We start from the raw sequence: 23,094 nt of genomic DNA, 5'->3' as shown, positions 1-23,094 counted from the left end.
TGGGACACCTCCAAAGCTTCACAAAAAAAGAAAACGAGTTTCAGGTAACTTGTGCATTTATAAGCACTTTCATTCAGTTCATTTGGCCATTAAGATGGCACTGACAAAACAAAGAGCTTCACAGAGTTTCACAAACACATGGACCGTGAGCTGGGAAGAGCACGGTCACGTGTGGCCCGAGCTCTGGGTTTAGAAACCAAGCCCAGGGAAGGTGAGGCACCTCGGCTGCTACCACGTTACCTGCGTGGACAGTCCTCCCTGCACCTTCCTGCTGTTTGAACTTGTCTTCACAAGACAGAGGTTATTTCTCCCAAATTCAAAATGCTTAGACACTGAATAAACGGTCCAGGAAACGGTTGCACAGTAGAACTAGTTAGAAGCCGAAGAGACGCTTGTAGCACAGCCATCACGGCGACTTGTCAGGGATGTGGTTCCATGAGGAATTATGTAATATCTTTAAAGGCCACAGAGGCCCGAAAGCATCTTTAGTAACAAGGGCAAGCCTCTTAGGCATGTCCCAATACTCAAAGGGAGTCTAGCCGCACAAAAGCGTCAGAGTATGCCAAGGGCAGAAGCCAGCCAGCCACTGAGAAACCCTCGGGCACACACGTGCTCAGAGCTGCCAGCTCCCTGGACACACGGAGTCCCTGTTGACTCAGCCCCACCTCTTAAAGGCATTTCCAGAACTTAGGTTACTACTGCCCTTGGCAGCTCTGCTTCACGCACAAATACTCGGAGGTTGAAGTTTATGAAATGTGACCTGTTTATCAATGACTAAGTTCCATTAACCTCAGCTTCCAAATGTCAATTCTTACCTCTGGCCCTGGTCGGGCCATCGCAGTGGCCGCCTTTACTGGGGGCGGGCAGTGGGGCAGACGTCGGGGGGGGGGGGGGGGCGCATCACAGAATCCTGAGCCTAAGCCACCGAGCTAGGGGCTCCCACACCCAGAACGTAAACCCGGGAGCTCCTCAAAATGAGGGTGGGTTTACAAAACGTTCCCTGAACTTCAGAAGTCCTGCTCAGCTGGGAAAAGAGCTGGCCTCGAGGATCCTGAAGAAGCAGTGAGAATCAGCAACCTACCCTGAACTCAACCAGGAGACAGGGCGGCTTCCTAGACCCTAGTGTGCCCCCCAAAGCAGGAGGGCTGGTGGGGGCCTATGGCAGACAGATCCAGGGGGTTGCCACGGAATCAGGAGGCAGAGGGCATCCCAGGATCGCAGGATTCCCTGGGCACCCCCCGCTCCTTAGGGCGACTTATGGTTCTCCCCACCCAGGTCAGAGAATACTGGGTTTTTCTGGCGTTAAGGCCCTGCAGGTTGTTTCTGGAAACCACCACGTTACCCCTCTCTTACCTTGTTGTTGAATAGGACGCTCACGCAGCTTAGAGGATAAGACGCGAGGCTGAAGTACATCATTAAGAGCCAGGTTTGTACCTGGTGGGGCAGCCTCCCTGGGCTCCGGGGGTCATCCGTGTGCCCACTAGGACAGTAAGCAGGAGGGAGAGGGAGCCTGCTGGTGACAGCAGTGACTGGCGTTTCTGAAGTCTTACGAATTTGGAATGTGTAGGAAAGAGTTTTATTATATTTTTTTGAGTCAAGAGACATTTTAGAAGGACTGCAACCATCACTCACAAAGGTTTTTATGCTGAAAAGAGCGGGATGGGAGATGCCCTTTGGCCATCATCCTGTCGCCCAGCCTTTTCTCATGCAAACAGGTGGATTTGTTCCCCGACAGCGTTTTTTTTCTTCTAGAGCAGAGGGTGCTTCTGGCCGGGGAGGGCCAGCAGGCACCGGAGAGGACGTGGTCAGCAAGCAGGAGGCACGGGGCGCTCCCTGGCAGGGTCCAGACAGGGCTCCGACTTTCCCAGGCCTAGGCAGCTGACAGCCCTGCCTTCTCTTTTCTCAGATATTGAAAGCAGGGCCTTTCCAGCGAGTAGATTAGGAAAGGATCTGGGAACTTGTTCCCCATACTTTGAAGCAGGGAAAAAGAGCCTTGTTGTGAAGAGAAGAAACAAAACCTGTTTGGTGACTTGTCATTTCAATGAAAACACAAACCTCTCACAGGTGAGCATTCCCCACGCGCCTCCCCTTCCTCCTGGATCACAGGTGGGGGGGGAAGAAAACACTGAAAAACTACCTGTGCTCCTTCAGAGGACGTGTTGACTTGGTGACAAACGTTTCAGAAAAAGTTTCTTGATAAGAGTAAATTGTTTTCATATTTATCTTGTTTTCCTCTCTTCATTCCTCTTGAATAAACAGAAAGAACTGATTTCTTAGATCATCTGCATAAAAAACATAACCATCAAATCCCCTGAAAGGTCAAATTCCTCACAGCCAGAGCTGTGGGAATTCAGTAAAAAAAGAATACCATTCTTTGTATTTTTCTTTTCCATTTATGGTTTATTACAGGATGTTGAATATAGTTCCCTGTGCTGTACAGTAGGATCTTGGTGTTTATCCATTCCTTATATACTAGTTTGCATCTGCTAATTGCAAACTCCCAATCCATCCCTCCCCTACCCCACCTCCCCCTGGGCAACCACAAATCTGTTCTCTGTGAGTCTGTTTCTGTTTCATAGATGAATTCATTTGTTTCATATTTCAGATTCCACATATAAGTGATATCATATGGTATATGTCTTTGTCTGACTTACTTAGTATCATAATCTCTAAGTCCATCCATGTTGCTGCAAATGGCATTATTTCAGAGAATACAGTTCTGATTTTTTTTTTTTTTTTTTTTTTTACAAATAAAAAGGTCAATCAATCCTCAGGGTTCCATAAGGCCTGACTTATCAACTCCATGAAGCTCTTCGCGAAAACTTGTTTCAAATGGGGAGCCCACACTGGGAGCTACCCATCAGGAACTCTGAGTAAAGAATCCTGTATTGTTGAAGTCAGGGGGTGGGGGGAAGAGAGCAAGAATGCAGCTCTGGGGGAGCCCTCTGCGTCTTGAGAGACTCAGAGATGCTGGAGGGACACCCACACGTCTGCCTTTTCTCCCCCACAAGCTTTATAAGAGGAGAATGACCCTGGGGAGAGAAAAGCAAAGATCAACATTTCTACCAATTTTGTGAAGATAAGCACGCACGCTAGCCAAATAGAGTAGGAGGAGGGCACTGGACCAGACTCTGTTACCCTGGTAACTGCAGGGCATTACCCTTTGCAGATGAGACTGAGGTTTGGCCATTTGAACATACCTGCCTAAAAGCAGAGGAGAATTTTTTTTCCTGATTTTAAGTATTAAGGTAAAGAGTTTCATCTTTATCTTAACGGAGACTAAAATGGACTGATTTACAAGCATCACTTGAAAAAAAAAACAAACTGAGCACTTAAGATTCATCTTTCCTTTTCGTTACAAGTTTGCTTTGAAATATGGTCCTTAAGATTCCCTTGAAGATGACCCTTTAAGAACGTCCTATCACAGAGTTATTGCAAGGAAACAAATGCCCCTCAGAAAATGAATTTTTTTTGTTAAGGTGATACATACAAAAATAGGTTAGTTCATTAGCAGCTATAATTTGAACCTTGTACAAAATATATGGCTTTAATTACTAGGGTTTTGGGCACAAGAAATGGCCAGAGTAACAGTCAGTATAATTATGAATAAGTAGGTAGAAAAGATTATGAATAAACAGAAGGAAAGGATATAACCATTTAAAAGAAAATACCTGAGAATAAGTATAAAATGCAAAAACAAAGTTGCTTATACTTAAGATAGATCTCTAAATTTATTTTTCAAAAATGCCATTATGAGAACAAATATACTAACATATAGTCAAGTTCACCTTAATCACAATGAAGTCATAGGATAAGAAAAAAAGAAAGAATCCTCAAATACAAGGGATATTTAAAATGTTAGCCATATCAAGATCCTCTATTTTTAAACACTGTGTAACATGGCATCTCGCTATATAAAAAGGAAATAACAGGGCCCAAGAATCCTTTAAACAAATCCAGCATAAACAGGAGTAAAATAAAGACTATTTTTAAGAACGTGTAAAATCAAAGCACCCATTTAAATGAAGACCATCAAGAATCTATGAGATTATTTCAGGAGGACAAGGCCTGGGCGAGACACTAAATACTGTCGTTCTAAGGAAAACATTACAATCATTTTATGTAACTTACAAGGCAAATTAATACTATGGAAAACGTCCTTCACAGCACATTTAGGAGTTTGAGTTTAAATAATACTCAACAGGAAAGAAACAGATTCTGTGACAGTGGCTGAGACATACAACAAAAGGGTGTGACTTTCAAGTGTGGTCCTTCCGGGTCTATTTTAAGAGGTTTTAGACTCCAGCCTGAAATAGTTTTGATAATAATGCTTGTGGCTACAACTCAGCATGTAAGACATTGTCTGGGACAAAACCAGTTCTTTTCATGCTGTGTAACTTAGTTCGCTGTTTTTTCCCTTTTAAATTAATCCTGAGATCTTGCTCACAGAACATGGGGGATGTTAAGAATCTTTTGTTTCCTTCTGTTTACCAGCCACCTTGGAACATGCAAAACTAAAATTAGGTGATAAATTAAAATTAGGTGATAAATGACATCTTTAAAAGCATACTTCACTAACAAAGGAACTCTCTTGCTTAGTTGGAAGCTTATTTGGACTATTTAATTGGGAACAGAACACGTTGAGGAAAAAGTACTTTGGTTCAACGAAAAGTTATGGAGATGTGTCCTTAAAAGACTTCCTTATTAGGAAGTAACAATTTCTATGTCATTATCTCAATACTGAGATGGCTTGTGTATCAAAAGAATAGGAAGTGCTTGCATCCTGTAGTTATGTAATAGGGTTTTAAGAAGTTTATATATATATGTAATAATGAATGTGTGTGTGCACATCATCTATATCTGTATATAACATATATGTACCTATAAACACATATTATGTACATGTATATACACAGTACACGCTCATATATATATCTCCCAGTAACACAGACTCTGTAGTCTGATGAGACTTATTTTCTTAAAACTACCACCTTTTCCAAACTCAACCTTTCCATTCCACTTCCATAACTCAACGTTACAGTAAATCATACTCTAAAGGCTTCAATTTTCAATTTAAAAAAATCTGGGCAAACCAAATTAGACGAAGAAACAAAGGCATATTTAGGCTAACATACTGTCTTTCACCTTTCAAAAACAAACAAAAAACCAAAACAGTATTTTAAGACACTATGAAAATTGAACAAGCACTTCTTTATTTTCTTGGAAAGGAGGAGACGGTCCCTTTCTTAGAGAAACGAGTATGAGAGATCTAAACTGGCTTTCGTGTCATGCACTTCGGATAAAAGGTTAGATTAGAGACTCAATAACAGAAAATTCAGACCCAATCCCCCTCCTCCTAGATCCAAAAAACATATGGCATTTACAAATCATTGAAACCTGTAGGTGTTCAAGGTTATTCTCCGAGCTCTTGGAAACGGGAAGATGTGGTGCGGGATGCTCTCGTTCGGAAGGATGTCCCAGCTCGGATGCGGGCCAGAGCGGGGTAGACAGTCGGCTGACTCCCGGGCCCCCATCGCTGGTCCTCCACGGGGTTCCGCAGTCCGGGCTTTGGTCTGTGCTGTACGCATGCGCACATCCACGTTCGGCCACACGTACCTGGTCACCCTAACTCCCCCAGCGCCGCCCACTTTCCGTCACAAGTTCTCCTTCAGGAGGCCGAGCTTCCGCAGGGCCTCCCGACGGGCCTCCTCCGTGGAGCCCCGGCCCGAGAACTGGACAGTGATGCCCTGGGGTCTGAACCCCACAGCCCGGGGGAGCGAGCCCGACCGCTTCCTGGCGTCCTGGCTGCAGTCCGGCTGCCGGGGTGCAAGTTTGCTGGGGAGGGCCGGGTCCGGACGGAAGGTGACCGTCTTCCCTGTAGAGACAAAGGGCCCGGGATGGCTCTTGAGGATGTCGTGGAGGCTCTGGAAGCCGTTGGCCATCGGTAAGGGCTGTTCCGTCTGCACGCCTCTGGACTGCTGGCCGCCGTGCGCCCCTGCCCGCGCGGGAACAGCCTCCCGGGCCGGGGCCGGCTGGCTCTGTTCCGGGGAGATGCTTCTCCTCTGCTCGGTGGGCTCGCTCCTCTGGGCCCGGTCCTCCGTCTCCCCCACGGAGAGGAAGGAGACCCCATTGATGTTGGCCAGGACCTGGGCTTTGCGCTCCTGCACGTTGACCGCGGCCTTGGAGATGGTCTTATTGAAGTCCTTCCCCGCGCTGTTGGTCACGCTGATGTTGCTCGGGAAGCGATGGATCTTGGGCGCCGGCTGTGCGGCGTGTCTGTGCCACAGCGAGTGGTCTCCGTGTCGAGGGGCCACGGAAGTCAGCGTCCTCCATCCTGCAGGCCTGCCCTCTTTGGACGGGGATGTGGGCGAGAGCCCTTCGTTCCCTGCCAGCTTCTCAGACATCTTCTGGGCGAGGACGAGCGGAGTGGGGACCGAGCGGGCCAGTTTGGGGTGCTCTGCTGGAGTAGGAGGGGGCTCTCTCCCGGGGTGGGCCGGGGCTGCTGCGGGGACAGGGCTGGGAGGCGGCAGGGGCAGGGCCTCGGGACCTGGGGGGTCTGGAGGGGGAGACTTCTCAGCATCCTCTTTCCTGAGGACAGCAGTGTCTTCCTTTCCAACAGCACCAGCCCCTGAAAAGTAGCAAGGATCCTCATAAGCTACCACCATATGCAGAAATAAATGCATCACGTTTCCTTTTCACTGAATTTACAAAGGTCTCAAAGGGATTCAATACCAATTTCAACGGTACCTCTTGTAAGCTAAACTCCCTCTACCCTATTCCCTGGACTAGCGAAAGAGAACATAGTATATGATTCTCATAATCACCTGACGAGAAAGAATGAATTAGCAGTGGTGAAAGATGTGCAAGCCAGAAACAGTCAGTACCTGGGAAGCATATGATGAATGCAAGTTTCTAAGGAGCCATCATCCTGAGACATGTAACAGGAGGAAACAACAGCTTACCTTATGGGGGATTTTACAGAGGGGAAATGGAGGCTGGGAAGTTTGTGGTACCCACCAACCCCTCCCTCAGGTCTCTCTAGATGAAGGATAATTGGATGTTTCACTTTCCTCTAGAAACAGAAATGTTTCCTGACAGCCTCCAGTACAGTTTAATACACCAGCCTATGATTCTTTACTATATCCTAACATACGTGATCACAGATCACCTAACACTTTTCTGCACGAGTATTTATACACCCGTGTCTGCTGCAAAATTGGGAGCTATGTATTATATTTATCTTTATATCCTCAGAATCTCACACGATGCCTGCCACAGAGTGGGCACTTAAAGTTGTTATGAAAACATCATGTTAGAGAACTGATGGGCAAGTGGCTTACCTTCAAAGAAATGTTTTCCTTGGCACAATTATATGATGTGACATTTTTAAGGGATCGGTGGTTCAAATTAATTTTAGAAACTAAACTTCAAAGAAGAAGTGATAAAAAGGGGAAGTTCATATTAAGTCTGTTCTTTGAAGAGATGGCTGCAAACTCAGCCCCATATTTGGAACATATAACCAATAGTACATGAAATGCTGTGTAATACACAGCCTTGTTTACAAAAAATAAAGGGGTGGGGATATATTTCTAGAGGCTTGTGACAAATGGAAGTATTTTGTAGTCAACAGAGCAAAGATATTTTCCATCCTATTTTTCCCTCATCTTTTCCAATTCTTATCCCCTTGTCCACATTTCCAATCAGGAAAAAAAAAATTGGAAGAACGTTTTCTCCTTGTCCATGTCCCTCTGGTTCTATCACAGAACTCAAGGGGCAAAAAGCATACGTCTCCTCTGATGCCACCCTGAATCAAGCAAACTTTACAAAGCAGATGCTGAGCTGAATTTTTGTTCTGATCATTTTTGTTTTCCTGAACCAGCTGACTTTTCAGTTCAAACACTCCCACCTTGGAATAGGGGTATAACCTTGCACAAGAATTGAGATTGAACCTCAAAGGCTAAAGTACAAGTCCTTTGTATATTTTCTTTGTAGAATGGGATTGTTTCCTGAAGCCATTTCCAGTTTTCTTTTTTCTTTTATCCATGTATGCAATGTTTGTTTGCCCAATTAGTCTCATTCTTTATTCTCGCCCTTTTGAAATTTCCCTTCCATGTGTTTTCATCCTAATATGCCATGAAAGCACCTATTTAGTTGGACAATCAGACCACCAAGAGGATGCTTCTACCCTACAAAAATCTGATCAGCCCCACGAACTACTATACTGGCTGGAAACACAGAGAACACGACAGAAAGGAGGGCCTCTGTGTCTTGTACCACACGACAAGCCACGTCAGAGGTGGGGGACCTGTTCTCTGGTCCTCACCTGCTGCCTCCGTCACATCCTGAAGGCTCTCGGGTTCCCCGGCTCCAGGGCCCAGCTGCACTAAGTCCACTACGTCCTCTGGCTCGGAGGGACCAGAAGTGCTCTCTTCCAGAGACCGCGGAGAGTGGCACTGAGCATCACCATCACACAGCACCTGTTCCTCAAAGTCGTCTTCCAGGGAATCAATCGTCTCTTCAAAAAACAGGAGGACGTCCTTTTCCTCATGTGTGAGGTACTTCAGGCTCTCATCATCCTGTACAAAAGGTTTGGACATGAGGAATGAAAGCAACAGTGGTTTCACTGAAGGGAAAACACCCCACAACAATGTAGGGATCAATACAGAGCCTGGGGTGGAATTCATGGCATCCTCCAATTTCCCGTCTGGGGAGAGTGCACCATCCAGGCAACCCTGCTGGCGCACCTCTGCCTGTGTGTCCCTCACCATTCGACTTGCATGAGAAAGAAGTTTGTCCAAAAGGTGTAGCGGATTACGGATCTTAGACACTTTTGTTCCTCATGAGTCAATGACAAGAAAGCAATTCTTCAGTACCTCCTTGGAAGAGGTCTTTTCAACTTACTGCTAACAGATGTGCTTGGTTTCCCCGTAATAGCAATGGGGGGATCTTTAGTTAAAGACAGTGGAGTGAACTCACATATTTATCTCCTCTCCCTCCAGAAACCTCACTAAAACAAAAATGGGCTTTATCTGTTTTTAAAGATACACGTCACAAAAACAAATATAGGAAATGAGGTGATAGCAACAACATTTGGGAAGGTAGACAGCAGAAGGACAGGTGGTGACTGACTCAGAGAATCCAAGAAAGGTGAATCTTAGTCAGCAGCTGGGGGTGGGGCCGGAATCAACCTGCTGTGGTGGAGAGCCCTCACGAGGCTCAGCACAGCGTCGGGGAGGTGCTGGGCAGTTCTGGAAGTGTGCCTAAGATGACACTGAAAAGAGCAGAACTGGACGAGAGTCTCTTTCAGAAGCAATCAGGTCACCCAGGCAGAAAACTAGATGTTTATTCTTAAAGAAGGTAAAGCCGGGGGGCATCAAGCCAAGTTCATGGTAAAGAACCGTTCTGAAAACTGGGAGTCAGGGAATCACACTGACCCTCTGGACAGAGGATTGGAAGGGTCTTCTCTGGGGAAGTGAATGGTCCAAGAGCTAAGAGGTGGACACCTTGGGCTCCCCAGGGAAACAGCTCAGCAAGATCACTCTACCAGTGAAATCACCGTCAACAAACCCCAGCACAGAATTCTTAATCAGTTTCTTAACATTCTGCTCTTAAGTGTGTTCATATAGCTAATGATCACCAAGCAGCTGAGAAAAACCTTTAACATGAAAGACACATCAAAACAAGATAAGAAGGAAAAAAAGGCAACTTGCAAGAAACAAACTATGCAGAATGGTGAAAATTCCAAAAAGATGATCATGAACATCCTCAGAGGGATCAGAGGAGAGGCTGAAACCATAAACAAGAATCTGATGCTATTTTAAAAAACTAGAAGACAGAAAAGAGCTCTTAGAAATTAAAACTATGACAGAAAAAAATGAAATAGAAACCTAGAGATAAAGTAGAGAAACCGGAAAAGTACAACAAAAAGTCAAAAAAATTTTTTTAAACAGAAAACTAGAGAATACGAGTGGGACGGCCAACATCTGAATAATGTGTTCCAGAAAGAGGAATGAGGAAAAATAGAGGGGAAGAAATGATCAAAGTAAACAAGTAAAATTATTCAAGGAAATGTCCTTAAACAGAAGGATGTGCGTTTCCAGATCAAAGGGTCGTGAGAATAACCTGATGAACAGGAATAAAACAGACCTATGCCAAGGCCCATCCATTGAAATTTCAGCCATGGGAGACGAGGCGAGATACTAAAAGCTTTCCAGAGTGGAAAACGGGTCACATAACAGAACATCAGGAGTCAGAACAGCAACAGACTTCTCAGCAGCAGCTTTGGAAGCCAGAAGACGATGTTGTGATTCCTTTAAAATTCCAGATGAATTCAGGACTAGAATTCGTACATAATCAAGTTAAAGTTAGAGTAGAATAATGGTGGGGTTTTTTTTCAATTAATTAATTAATTAATTTTTGTCTACATTGGGTCCTCGTTGCTGCTTTCTCTAGTTGTGGAGAGCGGGGCCTACTCTTCGTCGCAGTGTGCGGTCTTCTCGTTACGGTGGTTTCTCTTGTTGCGGAGCACGGGCTCTAGGCGCGCGGACTTCAGTAGTTGTGGTGCACGGGCTCAGTTGCTCTGCGGCATTGGGATCTTCCTGGACCAGGGCTCGAACTTGTGTCCCCTGCATTATTGGCAGGTGGATTCTTAACCACTGCACCACCAGGGAAGTCCCAATAATTTTTAAGACACACAAGGTCTAACCAGCAGATCTCCCATGCGTGCCTTTCTCAGGAAGCTACTGCAGCGGGGTGGAGGTAGGGCTGTTCCCCTAGACAAGGGAGGAGCCAAGAAGAAAAACCTGGGAGCCAGAATATAGGAGAGAATGAGAGAAAGCGGAGGGAACCCCAGGATAACAGTGCTGTCCCCAGGATGTCAGCTGTGCAGTGAACAACCAACCTAGTTCAGAGCAAGCCATGGGGCCACACAGAACATGAACAAAGAAAGCAAATAAAACCAAAGCAATTATCAACCACAGGAAAAACTAAAGTTATGAGACAAAGCATGTATCTGTGAGTCAATTCCTCTATAGCAACACCCCCCCCACACCCACAGGTATACTAATTATATCAGTATTTATGGTAGCAAGAAAATGAGAAGCCACCTAAAATGTCCAACAATAAAGGTATGGTTGAACAAATCAGGGCATATTCACAGATGGAATATTATACAGCCATTTTAAATGGTGTTTTCAAAAGAATATAATGTTAAGTGAAAAAAAATGCAGATAAGCAAGAGTTGCCTTGATTTAAATATCAATATATGCATACTTCATATATCCACAAATACAAAAAGTACTGAAAGGATAAAATGTCAATAGTGGGGGAAAATGAAGGTAAATAACAAACAGGAATGAGTTAAAAGTCGTTGCCTCCAGTGAGTCGGAAATGGGGGGAGGGGTACAAGTAAGACTAATGCTTTTTATAAACCTTATAAAAGTATTTGAGTCTGTACGATGAAAATAAATTTTGATAAAACAACAGGAAAAAATATAGTGGAAGCAAAGGTGACTATGAGTTGGTCCATGTGGTATAGAATAATGCACTTCATACCGTGATCTGAGAGGTCTTCAAATGCCCACCTGTCCAGGCCCATCACAGAGCCTGCAGTGTCCAGAGGTTTAGAGACTTGTCTTTAGTTTCAGGCACAGTATATACTTGTTTGGGGGATGATTAGCACAAGAACACATGCAAATTTCTCAAACTAGCTTGGCCATGTTAGCTGAATCCTGAAGGAAGTCCACTCAGGAAAAGGGGACTGTCCATGGCATGGGTTCAGTAAATAGGAATAACAGAATATTGCTGGGGAGAGATACCTACCGCATGGCTTAGGTAGCAGAACAGAACACTGCTGGGAAGAGAAGCAATATGTACCTATATACAACTGCTGGGTCATAGGATACGTGTCTGCTTTGGTAGACATAGCCTAACAGTTCTCCCAGGCGGCTGGCCCAACACACACTGGTTGGTGCATGGCCCTGCATGTGGTAGCATCTCCTTCTGATATTCAGTACATTCCCAAGAAGACAGCAGTGTTGAGATTTTTTTCCTCATAATACTTAATTGGCTGTTTGGAGATCCTCTTATGAAGTGCCTGTTCAAGTCTTTTGCCTATTTTTCTATCAAGTTGTCTTTAAAGAAATAATTTGTAGGAGTTCTTTTATGCATACTTGATACAAATCCTTTGTGGGTGTATTTATTGCAAATAGTTTTTCCTACCCAGTGGCTTGCTTTTTCTCTCTGTTAATGGGGGTCTTCTGGTGACTAGTCCTTAATTTTAGTGTAGTACAATGTATCAGTCTTTTCTTTAGAGCTTTTTGTGTCCTATTTAAGACACCACTACCTACTCCATGGTCATGAAGACGTTCACCTGCTTTTATTTATTCTAAAAGCATGGTTGTTTTTAAACTTCCATATTTGTGCTACAATTCATCGGAAAGAACTTTTGTGTATGGTGTGAGGTCACAATTCACTGTTTCCTACACTGATACCCAACTGTTCCAGCAAAACTGCTTGAAAAGACTATCGTTTCTGGACTTCCCTGGTGGCACTGTGGTTAAGAATCTGCCTGTCGATGCAGGGGAGACAGGTTCGAGCCCTGGTCCAGGAAGATCCCACATGCCTCAGAGCAGCTAAGCCTGTACGCCACAACTACTGAGCCTGCACTCTAGAGCCCACGAAGCACAACTACTGAGCCCACGTGCCACAACTACTGAAGCCCACGCGCCTAGAGCCCATGCTCCACAAGAGAAGCCACCGCAATGAGAAGCCCGCGCACTGCAACAAAGAGTAGCCCCTGCTCGCCGCAACTAGAGAAAAGCCCGTGCGCAGCAACGAAGACCCAATGCAGCCAAATAAAAAAAAAAAAAAAGACTATCGTTTCCCCACTGCAGGTCCCCTTGGTTGTAAATCAGGTGACAGGTCATGAGTCCATCTGTTTCTAGATTCTCTTTTCTGTTCATTTGTCTACTTGTCTGTTTGTACAATGCTAAAACACTGTTTTAATTATAACATTATAGTGTGTCCCGAGTTTGAAGCCCTCCTGTTTTGCTGTTAAGTCTGTGCTGGCCCTTTTTATTTCCAGTATCAGCTGATCAATTTCCATATACACATAAATATACACACACACCCATGCTGGGATTTTGATTGGACTTCATGGAAGTTCTTCAAATTGAGTAGAACTGATGTCTCACAATATTTTTTCTATCCGTATGGTATACTTATTTAGATTAGTGGCTCTTAAAGTGTGGTCCTTCACCCAGCAGCGGCAGCAGCACCCACGAACTTGTTAGAAATACAAATTCTTGGGCCCCATCTCAGATCTACTGAATCAGAAACTTTAAGGGGTTGGGCCTTCAATCTCTTTCAACAGACCCTCTGGGTAATACTGATGAACTAACGTTTGATATGCTTTGATCCGGTTCTTTATTTTCTCTCAATAATATCTTGTAATTTCCAGTGTAGACATTTTACAGATTTTGTTCTCTCTCCTCTTAGGTATTTGATGTTTTGCGATGCTATTAGAAATGGCATCACTTTGAACATTTTCTAAATGTTTCTGGTCTATAGAAATACAAGATATACTGATCTTGAAATAAGCAAATTTAACAAATTTGCTGCACAGTACTAACAGTTTATCTGTAGGTGCTTTTCAGTTTTCTACATAAACAGTGGTGTCTATAAATGAGAGGTTTTTATTTCCTCCTTTCCATTCCTCATGCCTTTCATTTTCTTCATTCTGCCTTATCGTACCACCAGGGTCCTCCAGTTAGCTGAACAGAAGTGGCATCTTCATCTTGTTCCCAATGTTGGGGAGAAAGCTTTCAATATTCCACCATTAAGTACAGTGTTTGCTGTAGGTTTTTAAAAGATGATCTTCATCAGATTAAGAAAGCTGTCTTCTATTCCTAGTTTGCTAAGTGTGTTTGTCTTTAAAATAATGAATGGGTTTTGAACTCTGTCAAAGGCTTTTTCTTCATTTATTGCAGTGGTTCTCAGCTGGGGATGATTTTACCCTCCCTGGGGCATTTGGCAATGTCTGGAGACAATTTTAGTTGTCACAATTTTCTCATTTATTCTGTTAATGTACTGAAGTATGGTGATTGATTTTCAACTATTAAACCAAGCTTACATTCTTCGAATAAGTCCAACTTGGTTGTGATGTTATTAGCCTTTTTATACAACACTGAATCTGATTTGCTAACATTTTGTTTAGAATTTTTGCATATATATCCACAAGACAGATTATAATTTTCCTTTCATTATAATCAGATTTTGTATGGATTTCCTTTTTTAAGTTTGAACTTAGGAAACAGTGTGCCCTTAGATTTTAGTTCATGGCATATCTTTCTGTTCCACTTCTTTTGAGATTGGGTGGGGCTGGGGGGGGGGAACAGAGTGATTTTAAGGAAAAATTGTCTCCAGTTCAAATTGTAACAGTTTTGTATTAACTAGATCTCTGTAAGTTTATCAGTTTACATATCTAGCAGTTGTGTAGCCCTTAAGAACTTCAATTTTTCCCTCTAATAAGAGGATCCATGTGAAGGCACATTAGAAAAGTAGCAGGATACTACAGGGGAAAATGGGCACCAGGCGTTCCTTATTTAATACTTGTTATTGAGCACTGAACCAAAGAAGAGAGGAATAGGTTTTAACAAAAGAACCAGGATTAAAATCTTATAAGTCCTTCATGTCTACAGAATATATGACTAATGGGTTTACACTTAATTCTGAGAACTCCAGGATCTGGCCCTACCTACCTTTTAAATTTATTTATTTACTTACTTACTTTTGGCTGTGTTGGGTCCTCGTTGCTGTGCACAGGCTTTCTCTAGTTGCGGCGAGCGGGGGCCACCCTACTTACCTTTTAAATGTCACTCCTACTCCTCTCCCCTTTATACTCTATAGCAGGGCTGGTAAACTTTTTCTGTAAAGGGCCAGATAGCAAATATTTGGGGCTTTGCAGTCTTAATGGTGGCAACTATTCAACTCTGTCAACACAGTGTGAAAGTTACAGGTGATATGTAAATGAATGAGCTTATTAGCTTTGTTACAATAAAACTTTATTTACAAAAACAAGCGGGGGGCCACATTTAGTCCACAGAGTGGGGTTTGCTAATTCTTGCCCTATAATCAAATCAAATCACTTGCTATTTCCTAGACCTGTTTCTCTGTCAGCAATGCCCATGACTGGACAGCCACATCTCACCTGTCCTTCCTGGTCCAATTTAAATGTCACCACACCTCCAGCCTACCCCCATAGCACCCACTGAATCATGCATTCAAATATCTGAGCATCTAGTAAGCATCGGGCAATGTATATACGAGGGTGTAAATAATGTTCTTGCTGTCTGGTTTAGTTCATCTAATGAGGGCTTCAGACAAGAAAGTAGACAAAGTGGCTATAACAAGGTGACTATGGCGAGTTAGGGAAACATAGTATGGGTGTCAATTCACACTTTTGGGACAGGGGTTCTGATATGGAAAAACTCTGGAGGTGAAATGATTGTCAATAATCTGAAAGAAGTGGGCGAGAGTTCAACAAAAAGGGACCAGGGGTAGTTAGATACGTATTTTGGAGAGATCACATTGGCAATAGTGTGGAAAATAGGAAACAGTATGGACAACTGAATATGGAAACAATTTAGACAAAAGTTAAAAGTCACCTAAAGTAGAGCCATGGTGATGGGAACAGAGAGAAGCAGATGAGTTGAGGGTTATTTAACAGGAAGAATTGACTCTTCGTATAAAACTCTATTTTTTACCGTAGTTGCTCATCACCTATGCATTTCACCTTTGCTGGACTTTATATGTAGAGGAAAGAGCCATGTCTGAGGCGTCTGTGAACTCTGCACAGAGCTGAGAGTTTGTCTCGTGTCCAGGATGCAGTCACTGTAACCACAGTGTCAGCTGCCTCCTCACCATGTAGGTCTGTCTTGGCCCTCTGGCCACCAGCACACGAAACTTTCATAAAAAATCCAGCGATGCTACTCGTTTTGTGATTTTTCTAGACTTATTGCGGGTTGGCAGGTGGCACAGAGCATCCTGCCTCCTCTTTCCTCCTCTTTCCTCTTAATCTAGCCTGAGTCTTGCTAGATTACCCCACGCCCATCATTCAGCACACACCACACCAACCCTGCTCCTCCCAGAGTCACCCTAAGACATTTCGCATTTTTCTTCTCTCCATGCAGAGAAGTTCAGCTTGGTGATTCAACCACCACCATGACAAAAAACCCTGCAAGTCTAAAATGAATAGGGCTCTTAGCATGACAAAGATTCCTCTAGTTAATAATTACAACCACCATGGATGTTGTTAGGGTGACGTGATAATGGTAACAACAGGAACCAAAAAAGTCTTAGCCCCAACTATTTGTTGAAGTAAACGTCTTGGGGAAATAAATTAATGCTCTCTACCCTTTTCCTCCTACTTTGACCTTCCCAACTCAGTGTTTCAATAGGGTTATTCCCAAGATTTTAGATAATCTATTGATACTTTGGCTGGGTATAATGATTTCTCTTTGGTTAGACAGACAGTAGAATTAAATAGGCAACTGACCTGTAACACGCCGTCAGCTTAAGACACACTCCCATTTCCCAATTAAGTGAGCGGCAAAAGTGAGAATGGGGTATATAAACCCCGCACGTCCAATCCAACCTCAAAGCAAGGAGTCCCAACATAATATTTCATTTGGAAAATAAGCTTAGAAAGGGAAGCTCCTATTCAACCATTTTATGTTGTGTGACAAACTACAGGACTCACAGGCTGACAGATGCAACGCGGAGATCAGTCAGTCCAGCTCCCTCACCTGAAGGTGTGAAAACCGGGTGCAGAGGCAATGTAATGACTTTCCAAGGGTCGCACAACTATTTTGTAGAGCAGCCAAGGCCAGAACCAGTTCTCTGCTTGCTTTCTGTTCTGTTCTACTTATTTCCCTTTTTTTTTAATAAATTTATTTATTTATTTTTGGCTGCATTGGGTCTTCATTGCTGTGCGTGGGCTTTCTCTAGTTGCGGCGAGCGGGGGCTTCTACCCTTCGTTGCGGTGCGCGGGCTTCTCACTGCGGTGGCTCCTCTTGTCGTGGAGCACGGGCTCTAGGCACTCGGGCTCAGTAGTTGTGGCACGCAGGCTCTATACTACAGGCTCAGTAGTTGTGGTGCACAGGCTTAGTTGCTCCGCGGCATGAGGGATCTTCCCAGACAAGGGCTTGAACCCGTGTCCCCTGCATTGGCCAACAGATTCTTAACCACTGCTCCACCAGGGACATCCCCATAAATCAGTTTTAACCAGGCTGGTCAGCGATCAGAGCCCCAGGTCCTGGCAGACTCAGATTCTTGCGTCATCAACTATCCAAGGTGTCTCTCTAGCGTTAGAGGCTGGAGGACAGGCTGGGTGACTTGTTCGTGATCAGCCTGGCCTTGAGTCTTGACCTAAGGGGCAGGGCTAACCATGCCGTGGACTCTGTTGCCTAATTCCCCAAACAAGAAGCTGCCCTCCAAATGAACCCGGACTCTGCCTGTACCTAGGAGAGGAAAGGAAGCAGAAACAGAGAAAAGCTGCAGTGCCAAGGGCTGGTGAGCCAGGAGTTCAGGGCCAGAAAAGGGGCACGTGGCCCTTGGCTGAGACAGTTCTGTCTACACCTCTATTCCCAGGAGATGCTGCTGCTGCCTCTCTCAGGCAGGGACGTTAAAGAGGAAGACGTGGGCCTCGGGGAAGAGGCAGAGCCTGAAGGGCAAGGCAGCGAGCGCAGGCACATCTATGGAGCCAGGAAGCAGATGAGAGGTTGCCCAGGGCCTAGGGCAGTTGGAGGGAAGCGGGGAGTGACTGCTAGTGGGCACAGGTTTCTTTTGGGTGATAAAGATATTCTAAATTTGGTTGTGATGATGGCTGCACATCTCTGTGAATCTACTAAAAACCACTGAATGGCATACTGTAATGGGTGAGCCACAGGGTATGTGAATTACATCTCAATAACGCTGTTACAATACATTTAAGAAAAAAAAGCAAGGCAGTGGCCCAGTGGCCCCATGTGAGGAGGGAAGAGAGCTGGCACCGTGGCCGGGGTGGCCCCTGCTTGACCACTGGTGCTATTGGATGAGAGAATTGCTAACTCAGTTCCCAAAGAACTACGCAGAGAGGAAATGAGGATAAGAAAACATAGCAGCTTTCTTGGAAAGGGGTGAATGGAAGAGAACGAACATTTGTCCCTATTATTTGGAAGGTAGTAGGCTGACAGCAGAAAAAAATTTTTTTAATTCCTTTCTATCAATGAAGTTTTTAATGAGCCAATTTGGGATGTGGAATAAAGGGAAGTTCTTTAAGGCTACAAATCTCCTGATGCTAAAAGAACGGTCTAGAAAACCATCCCTCACCTGTGCTACCCCACCTACCATGCTGACTGCAGGGGATGTCTACAAGCCTCTCAGGGAAACACTGTTTTCCTTCAAGAACTTGGGAGTACATACATTTCTACCCTAATCTGTGTATTATGATGGTGAAGAAATAATTTCTAATGTATTCAAACCAGAAAATTCAAAATGCCAAATCTACTGCCGTAACTGGAATGCACACTGAACAGGCCTCCCGTGAGGAGGAGGACAGAGTCCCAGACTGGGGCCATCTATCCTCTCCTGCAAAGATGACAGCAAAATTGTCCCTCTAGTCCCAGTGGAGCTCTGAGAGGAACATGGTCCTGGCTGGGTGACCAACTCTTAAAACAAATGCGACCAGCAGTGATAAAAGTCAGTGATCCTAGACATACCTATGGGAGTACAAATGTGTGACAGGAGATTAGTTTTTAGGCAAATGGCAGAGAGGAAAAAACCTTTGTTTGTTTGGCTGAACAAAAAAGTCGAGAAGGCTTAAAACACTCACTAAAATAACCCCCACCTAAAAAAGCCACTGAATTAATTCAGTTCTTAGGCTTTTTTTCCTTTTGTTTTGCTTTTCTTTTAAACAAAGAAATTGGATTTGACAGCAGATTAAGACAACAGTGGTAACTCCTTGTGAAGGAGGAAAAAAAAAAAAAGAACCAGCAGAACTTATCTGTATCTTCAACGAAAAATAAAAAGAAAGAAAGAAAGAAAAAAAATTTTTTTAAATAAATTTATTTTATTTATTTATTTTTGGCTGTGTTACGTCTTCGTTGCTGCTCACGGGCTTTCTCTAATTGTGGCAAGCAGGGGCTACTCTTCGTTGCAGTGCACGGGCTTCTCATTGTGGTGGCCTTTCTTGTTGTGGAGCACGGGCTCCAGGCACACGGGCTTCAGTAGTTGCAGCATGCAGGCTCAGTAGTTGTGGCTCGTGGGCTCAGTAGTTGTGGCTCACGGCTCTAGAGCACAGGCTCAGTAGTTGTGGTGCATGGGCTTAGTTGCTCCGTGACATGTGGGATCTTCCCGGACCAGGGCTCGAACCCGTGTCCCCTGCATTGGCAGGCGGATTCTCAACAACTGTGCCACCAGGGAAGCCCAGGAAGAAAATTTAAGAAAGATTATGATGGCTAAAATAATTTCTTGAGATGAGTCAAGATGTCTTAACCCCCAACTCTCCCAGGTAGGTGGCCTTGGGTATTTGTTCAGGCAGAATGTGAGTTGATGGTCACATTCTCTTTCTACAAACACCAAAATGATCTCCCTGACACTTGAGCAAGGCTTTATTGACTTAAAAGCCCAAGGTGATGAGAGACGCCCGCCATGAGCTGAAACACAACGTAGGGGCAGTGAGAAGAAAAGAGGAATCAGTGTCTTCTGTGCTTCCGACCCCCCTGTGAATGCCACGCTTTACTTTGGCAACCTCATAAGAAAGACTATAAGTGCATGTGGCCTTTCCCACGGTTTCATTACAAGGGCTTAATTAGGGTTATTTCTAACTAGTCCCTGTTGTAATTTTTCACTATGGTTAACGTAAACCTCTACTTGTGGCCGGAAAGAGACACAGACAAGCCCGCGGGGGATGAGATATGCGAGCAGTTTTGATTACAGATGGAAAGAATCATGGCTTTGAAGGACAACGCTGGGCTCCCTGGCCGCCTTAAACTTCCCTGAACTGGCAACGTCATAAAGCGGTCCCGACTGAGAGGGAAATGCCTTAAGCGCGTGGCGTCGTGCGTGAGACCCCACATAAGCTTGTCACACGTCCCAGAGTTCCGCGTGGCTGTCGTGTCACTAAACTGTGAGTTCCCGAAAAGATTAAAACCGAGTTTTATTCCATCACCTATCCAATCTGGTATGTGGGAGGCATTTACTGCATGTTTACTGAATTGAACTCTCCTCAAAGCAGTTTAGCTTTGTTTTAAAATAGCTGCTCTGTCCAGGAAGTTTTGGGTTCAATCTGGGGAAGGAGCCAGAGCTGAAAGGACAATGTGGTTACTACTGACCAGTCTGCTTCTCCTTCCCACGCCTCTGTTCTGTGTCTTCTCCTTGAAATGTCTGGCGACAAGCATGTCAGATTCCTAGTGTCCTGCTTAGACTTCAGGCGGAGCCAGACATGGAGACAGCTTCGCCCCCGCTTGCTTTACCTTCTTCTTCCACGACTGACAGGTGAGGCCAAACGACCTCAGAGGCTTTGGAGAAGGAAGGGGTGATCAGGAGCTGACGACCGCTGTCTGATCACAGGCTTATTATGTGACTTGAGGGCTGTAAGATTTGTCTGCTGAGGGACCAGGCAGGGTTTCAAGACAGTTCACTGAATATCAAATCTCCAAAAACAATGAATTTGGATCATTGGTTTTGCCCAAGTTAGAGACAAAAATGAATAGGAAGTATGCTTGGGGACTTGGGCTGTTTCCAATCCACCTTCAAAGTTGCACACACATTATGAAATTTCTTAATTCCTGTGGGTATTAAGAGCATCCCCTCTTTTCAGCTAGTTAAATCATATTCTTCTCTGGAGGAAGCTTCAGGGTGCCTGCCGGGCAGAGCAGGCTTCAGACCATGTGCATAAGAAGAACCTAAGGATCCTGGCATGAGGCAGTACTGGTCCCTGGAAGTGCACCCCGGATGTTTGATGAGATGTGTGTCTGAGATATTGGCCTTAAGAGCTTAAGAATATGTCACCTTATACCCAAAGCTTCCTTTGTCCCCTTAAAGAGCTATCATTTATGAATGTCTCTAAATCCTTCCTGAACCTTTTATTTTGAATCCCCATCACCTCTCAAGGTGGTAAGTTCCAGAACTACACTACCAACTGTACTGTACTGAAGGTGTCCTTCTTACAGTTCAAAGGAAAAAGAGACCCTCTTAGTCAAGTATACAAGGATTTGGCCAGTTTGCTCTTTTTAAAAAATATTTATTTATTTATTTATTTATTTATGGCTGTGTTGGGTCTTCATTGCTGCGTGTGGGCTTTCTCTAGTTGCGGTGAGCGGGGACTACTCGTCGTCGCAGCTTCTTATTGCGGTGGCGTCTCTTGTTGTGGAGCACGGGCTCTAGGTACGCAGGCTCAGTAGTTGCGGCATGTGGGCTCAGTAGTTGCGGTGTGTGGACTCAGTAGTTGTGGCTCGCGGGCTCTAAAGCACAGGCTCAGTAGTTGTGGCGCACAGGCTTAGTTGCTCTGTGGCATGTGGATCTTCCCGGACCAGGGATCGAACCCGTGTCCCCTACATTGGCAGGCGGATTCTTAACCACTGCACCACCAGGGAAGTCCTGGCCAGTTTATTCTAGTTCTAGCTATACATTTTGCTAGAAAATGTTCAGAGGAAGAATTCCTTACAAGAAAAACAATACACGTACACAACCACAACTAGCCTCTTGAGCGATAAAAAGTTCACATACTTCATCCTCCTAGAACAGCCTGGGTCATGACGGCGGCCATGTGGATAGCCACAACAGTCCTACCTAAGCAGCTATTTTAATTTTTAACTTGTACTGCCTCAGGAGAAAGGTTTCTAAAAAGCAAAGATCTGTCATCTTCCAGGCCACACTTCAACTAGTGTTTAAAAACTTTACAATACTCTCATTTAACTTTAGGCATTAATGTTTTATCTTCTTTTTAAAAATAACCGTTGCTTAAAAGAAATACACACTTCTATAAATTGGAACTATCTTTTACGTAAAGAGCCCTCCAAGGGGTGCATTTAATCCCATACAATCTGGAGGCCTAAAAACACTGTTACTGACAAACCTTTTATGAGGTCAGGGAATAAAGAACAGGGAGTAGGGAAAATACTACAGTTGACTGTCGTTCTTTAGAGACAAGTCATAAAAAGACTGAGGATTTAGAATAAAAACATATAGACCCTCCCCAAATTTAGACTCCCTTCTGGTCAAAGAAAGACATTCAGAAGGCTACTGATAAGAGATGGATAGATGGGAAAGCATAGATCCAAACAGGATGACGGGGCAGGATGGAGTGGAGTTATTCTCCACCTGGGGCTAACAGGGCACTCACAGGAGCTTGTACCAGTAATTAGGAAGCACTGATTAGATGCTGGGCCTTTCATCTCTATAGGTAACCCTTGAGAAAGAATTATTATCCCACTCCCCACCCCCCTTTTAAACTAATGAAGAAAATAACTAATGAAGAAAGTGATTAAGTTACTTTTCCCAGGTTCCAGAGGGAGGCACAGGTGAATTTGAATGTGGGCATGTCTCCAGTATCCTGTGTTTATCACTATCCTGAGCCAATTTTCAGGATACTGATTAGTATCAGTAAATAAAGCAACTTGCAAAATGCATACGGATTTCTGGGAGGACTTAAGGGAAATTATACACGTCTTGGGGAACGTCCTTCTGATCTGTACTCGACTCCACTGTGGAACCCGCTTAGCGCAGCACTAAGGCTCACGAAGCCCTTCCAGCACAGGCGGCTCACAGGCATAACGCTGTGCTCACCTCGCCCGTCCTGACCTCCTGAGATTTACAAACGTAAGAGATTTATAGTCTTTTCTCTCTTTGAACCTAAAGATAATTCTCATATCTTACCAAAAAATACGTCCGTGATAAAAAGTTTTATAATAAACCATTTCTCCTTGTGACTCCGGAGCTGAAACTTAGTAGACCTCGTTTCAAAGAAGAGCTTTTGCCTCTGAAGATGAATTCCTGGGTCTGACATCCTGACAAAGAGTCAAAATGATGCCTATTCTCCAAATCTGCCAGGTG

General features: G+C 44.4%; 2 protein-coding genes across 4 annotated transcripts in view; one reads left to right on the top strand and one right to left on the bottom strand.

Annotated features, from left to right (window-relative positions):
• UPF2 (UPF2 regulator of nonsense mediated mRNA decay) overlaps positions 1 to 23,094 on the top strand; it is a 212,927-nt gene that overhangs the window by 132,142 nt on the left and 57,691 nt on the right. The window lies entirely within an intron of this gene.
• The window catches only part of PROSER2 (proline and serine rich 2), a gene marked incomplete at its 5' end in the record, with an annotated part of 39,716 nt that continues 21,507 nt past the window's right edge, over positions 4,886 to 23,094 (bottom strand). Inside the window, 2 exons of one of the 2 annotated variants that reach the window (XM_079914964.1) lie at positions 4,886 to 6,628; positions 8,324 to 8,576. In XM_079914964.1, the coding sequence (XP_079771090.1) occupies positions 5,655 to 6,628; positions 8,324 to 8,576 (1,227 nt within the window). In that variant the 3' untranslated portion in view covers positions 4,886 to 5,654. Of the gene's footprint in view, positions 6,629 to 8,323; positions 8,769 to 23,094 lie in introns of those variants that run through there. The other variant, XM_079914963.1, reaches the window with a different exon arrangement.

Source organism: Stenella coeruleoalba (assembly GCF_951394435.1).
Source record: "Stenella coeruleoalba genome assembly, chromosome: 2".
NCBI lineage: Eukaryota > Metazoa > Chordata > Mammalia > Artiodactyla > Delphinidae > Stenella > Stenella coeruleoalba.
This window is presented reverse-complemented; position numbering and strand designations above follow the sequence as displayed.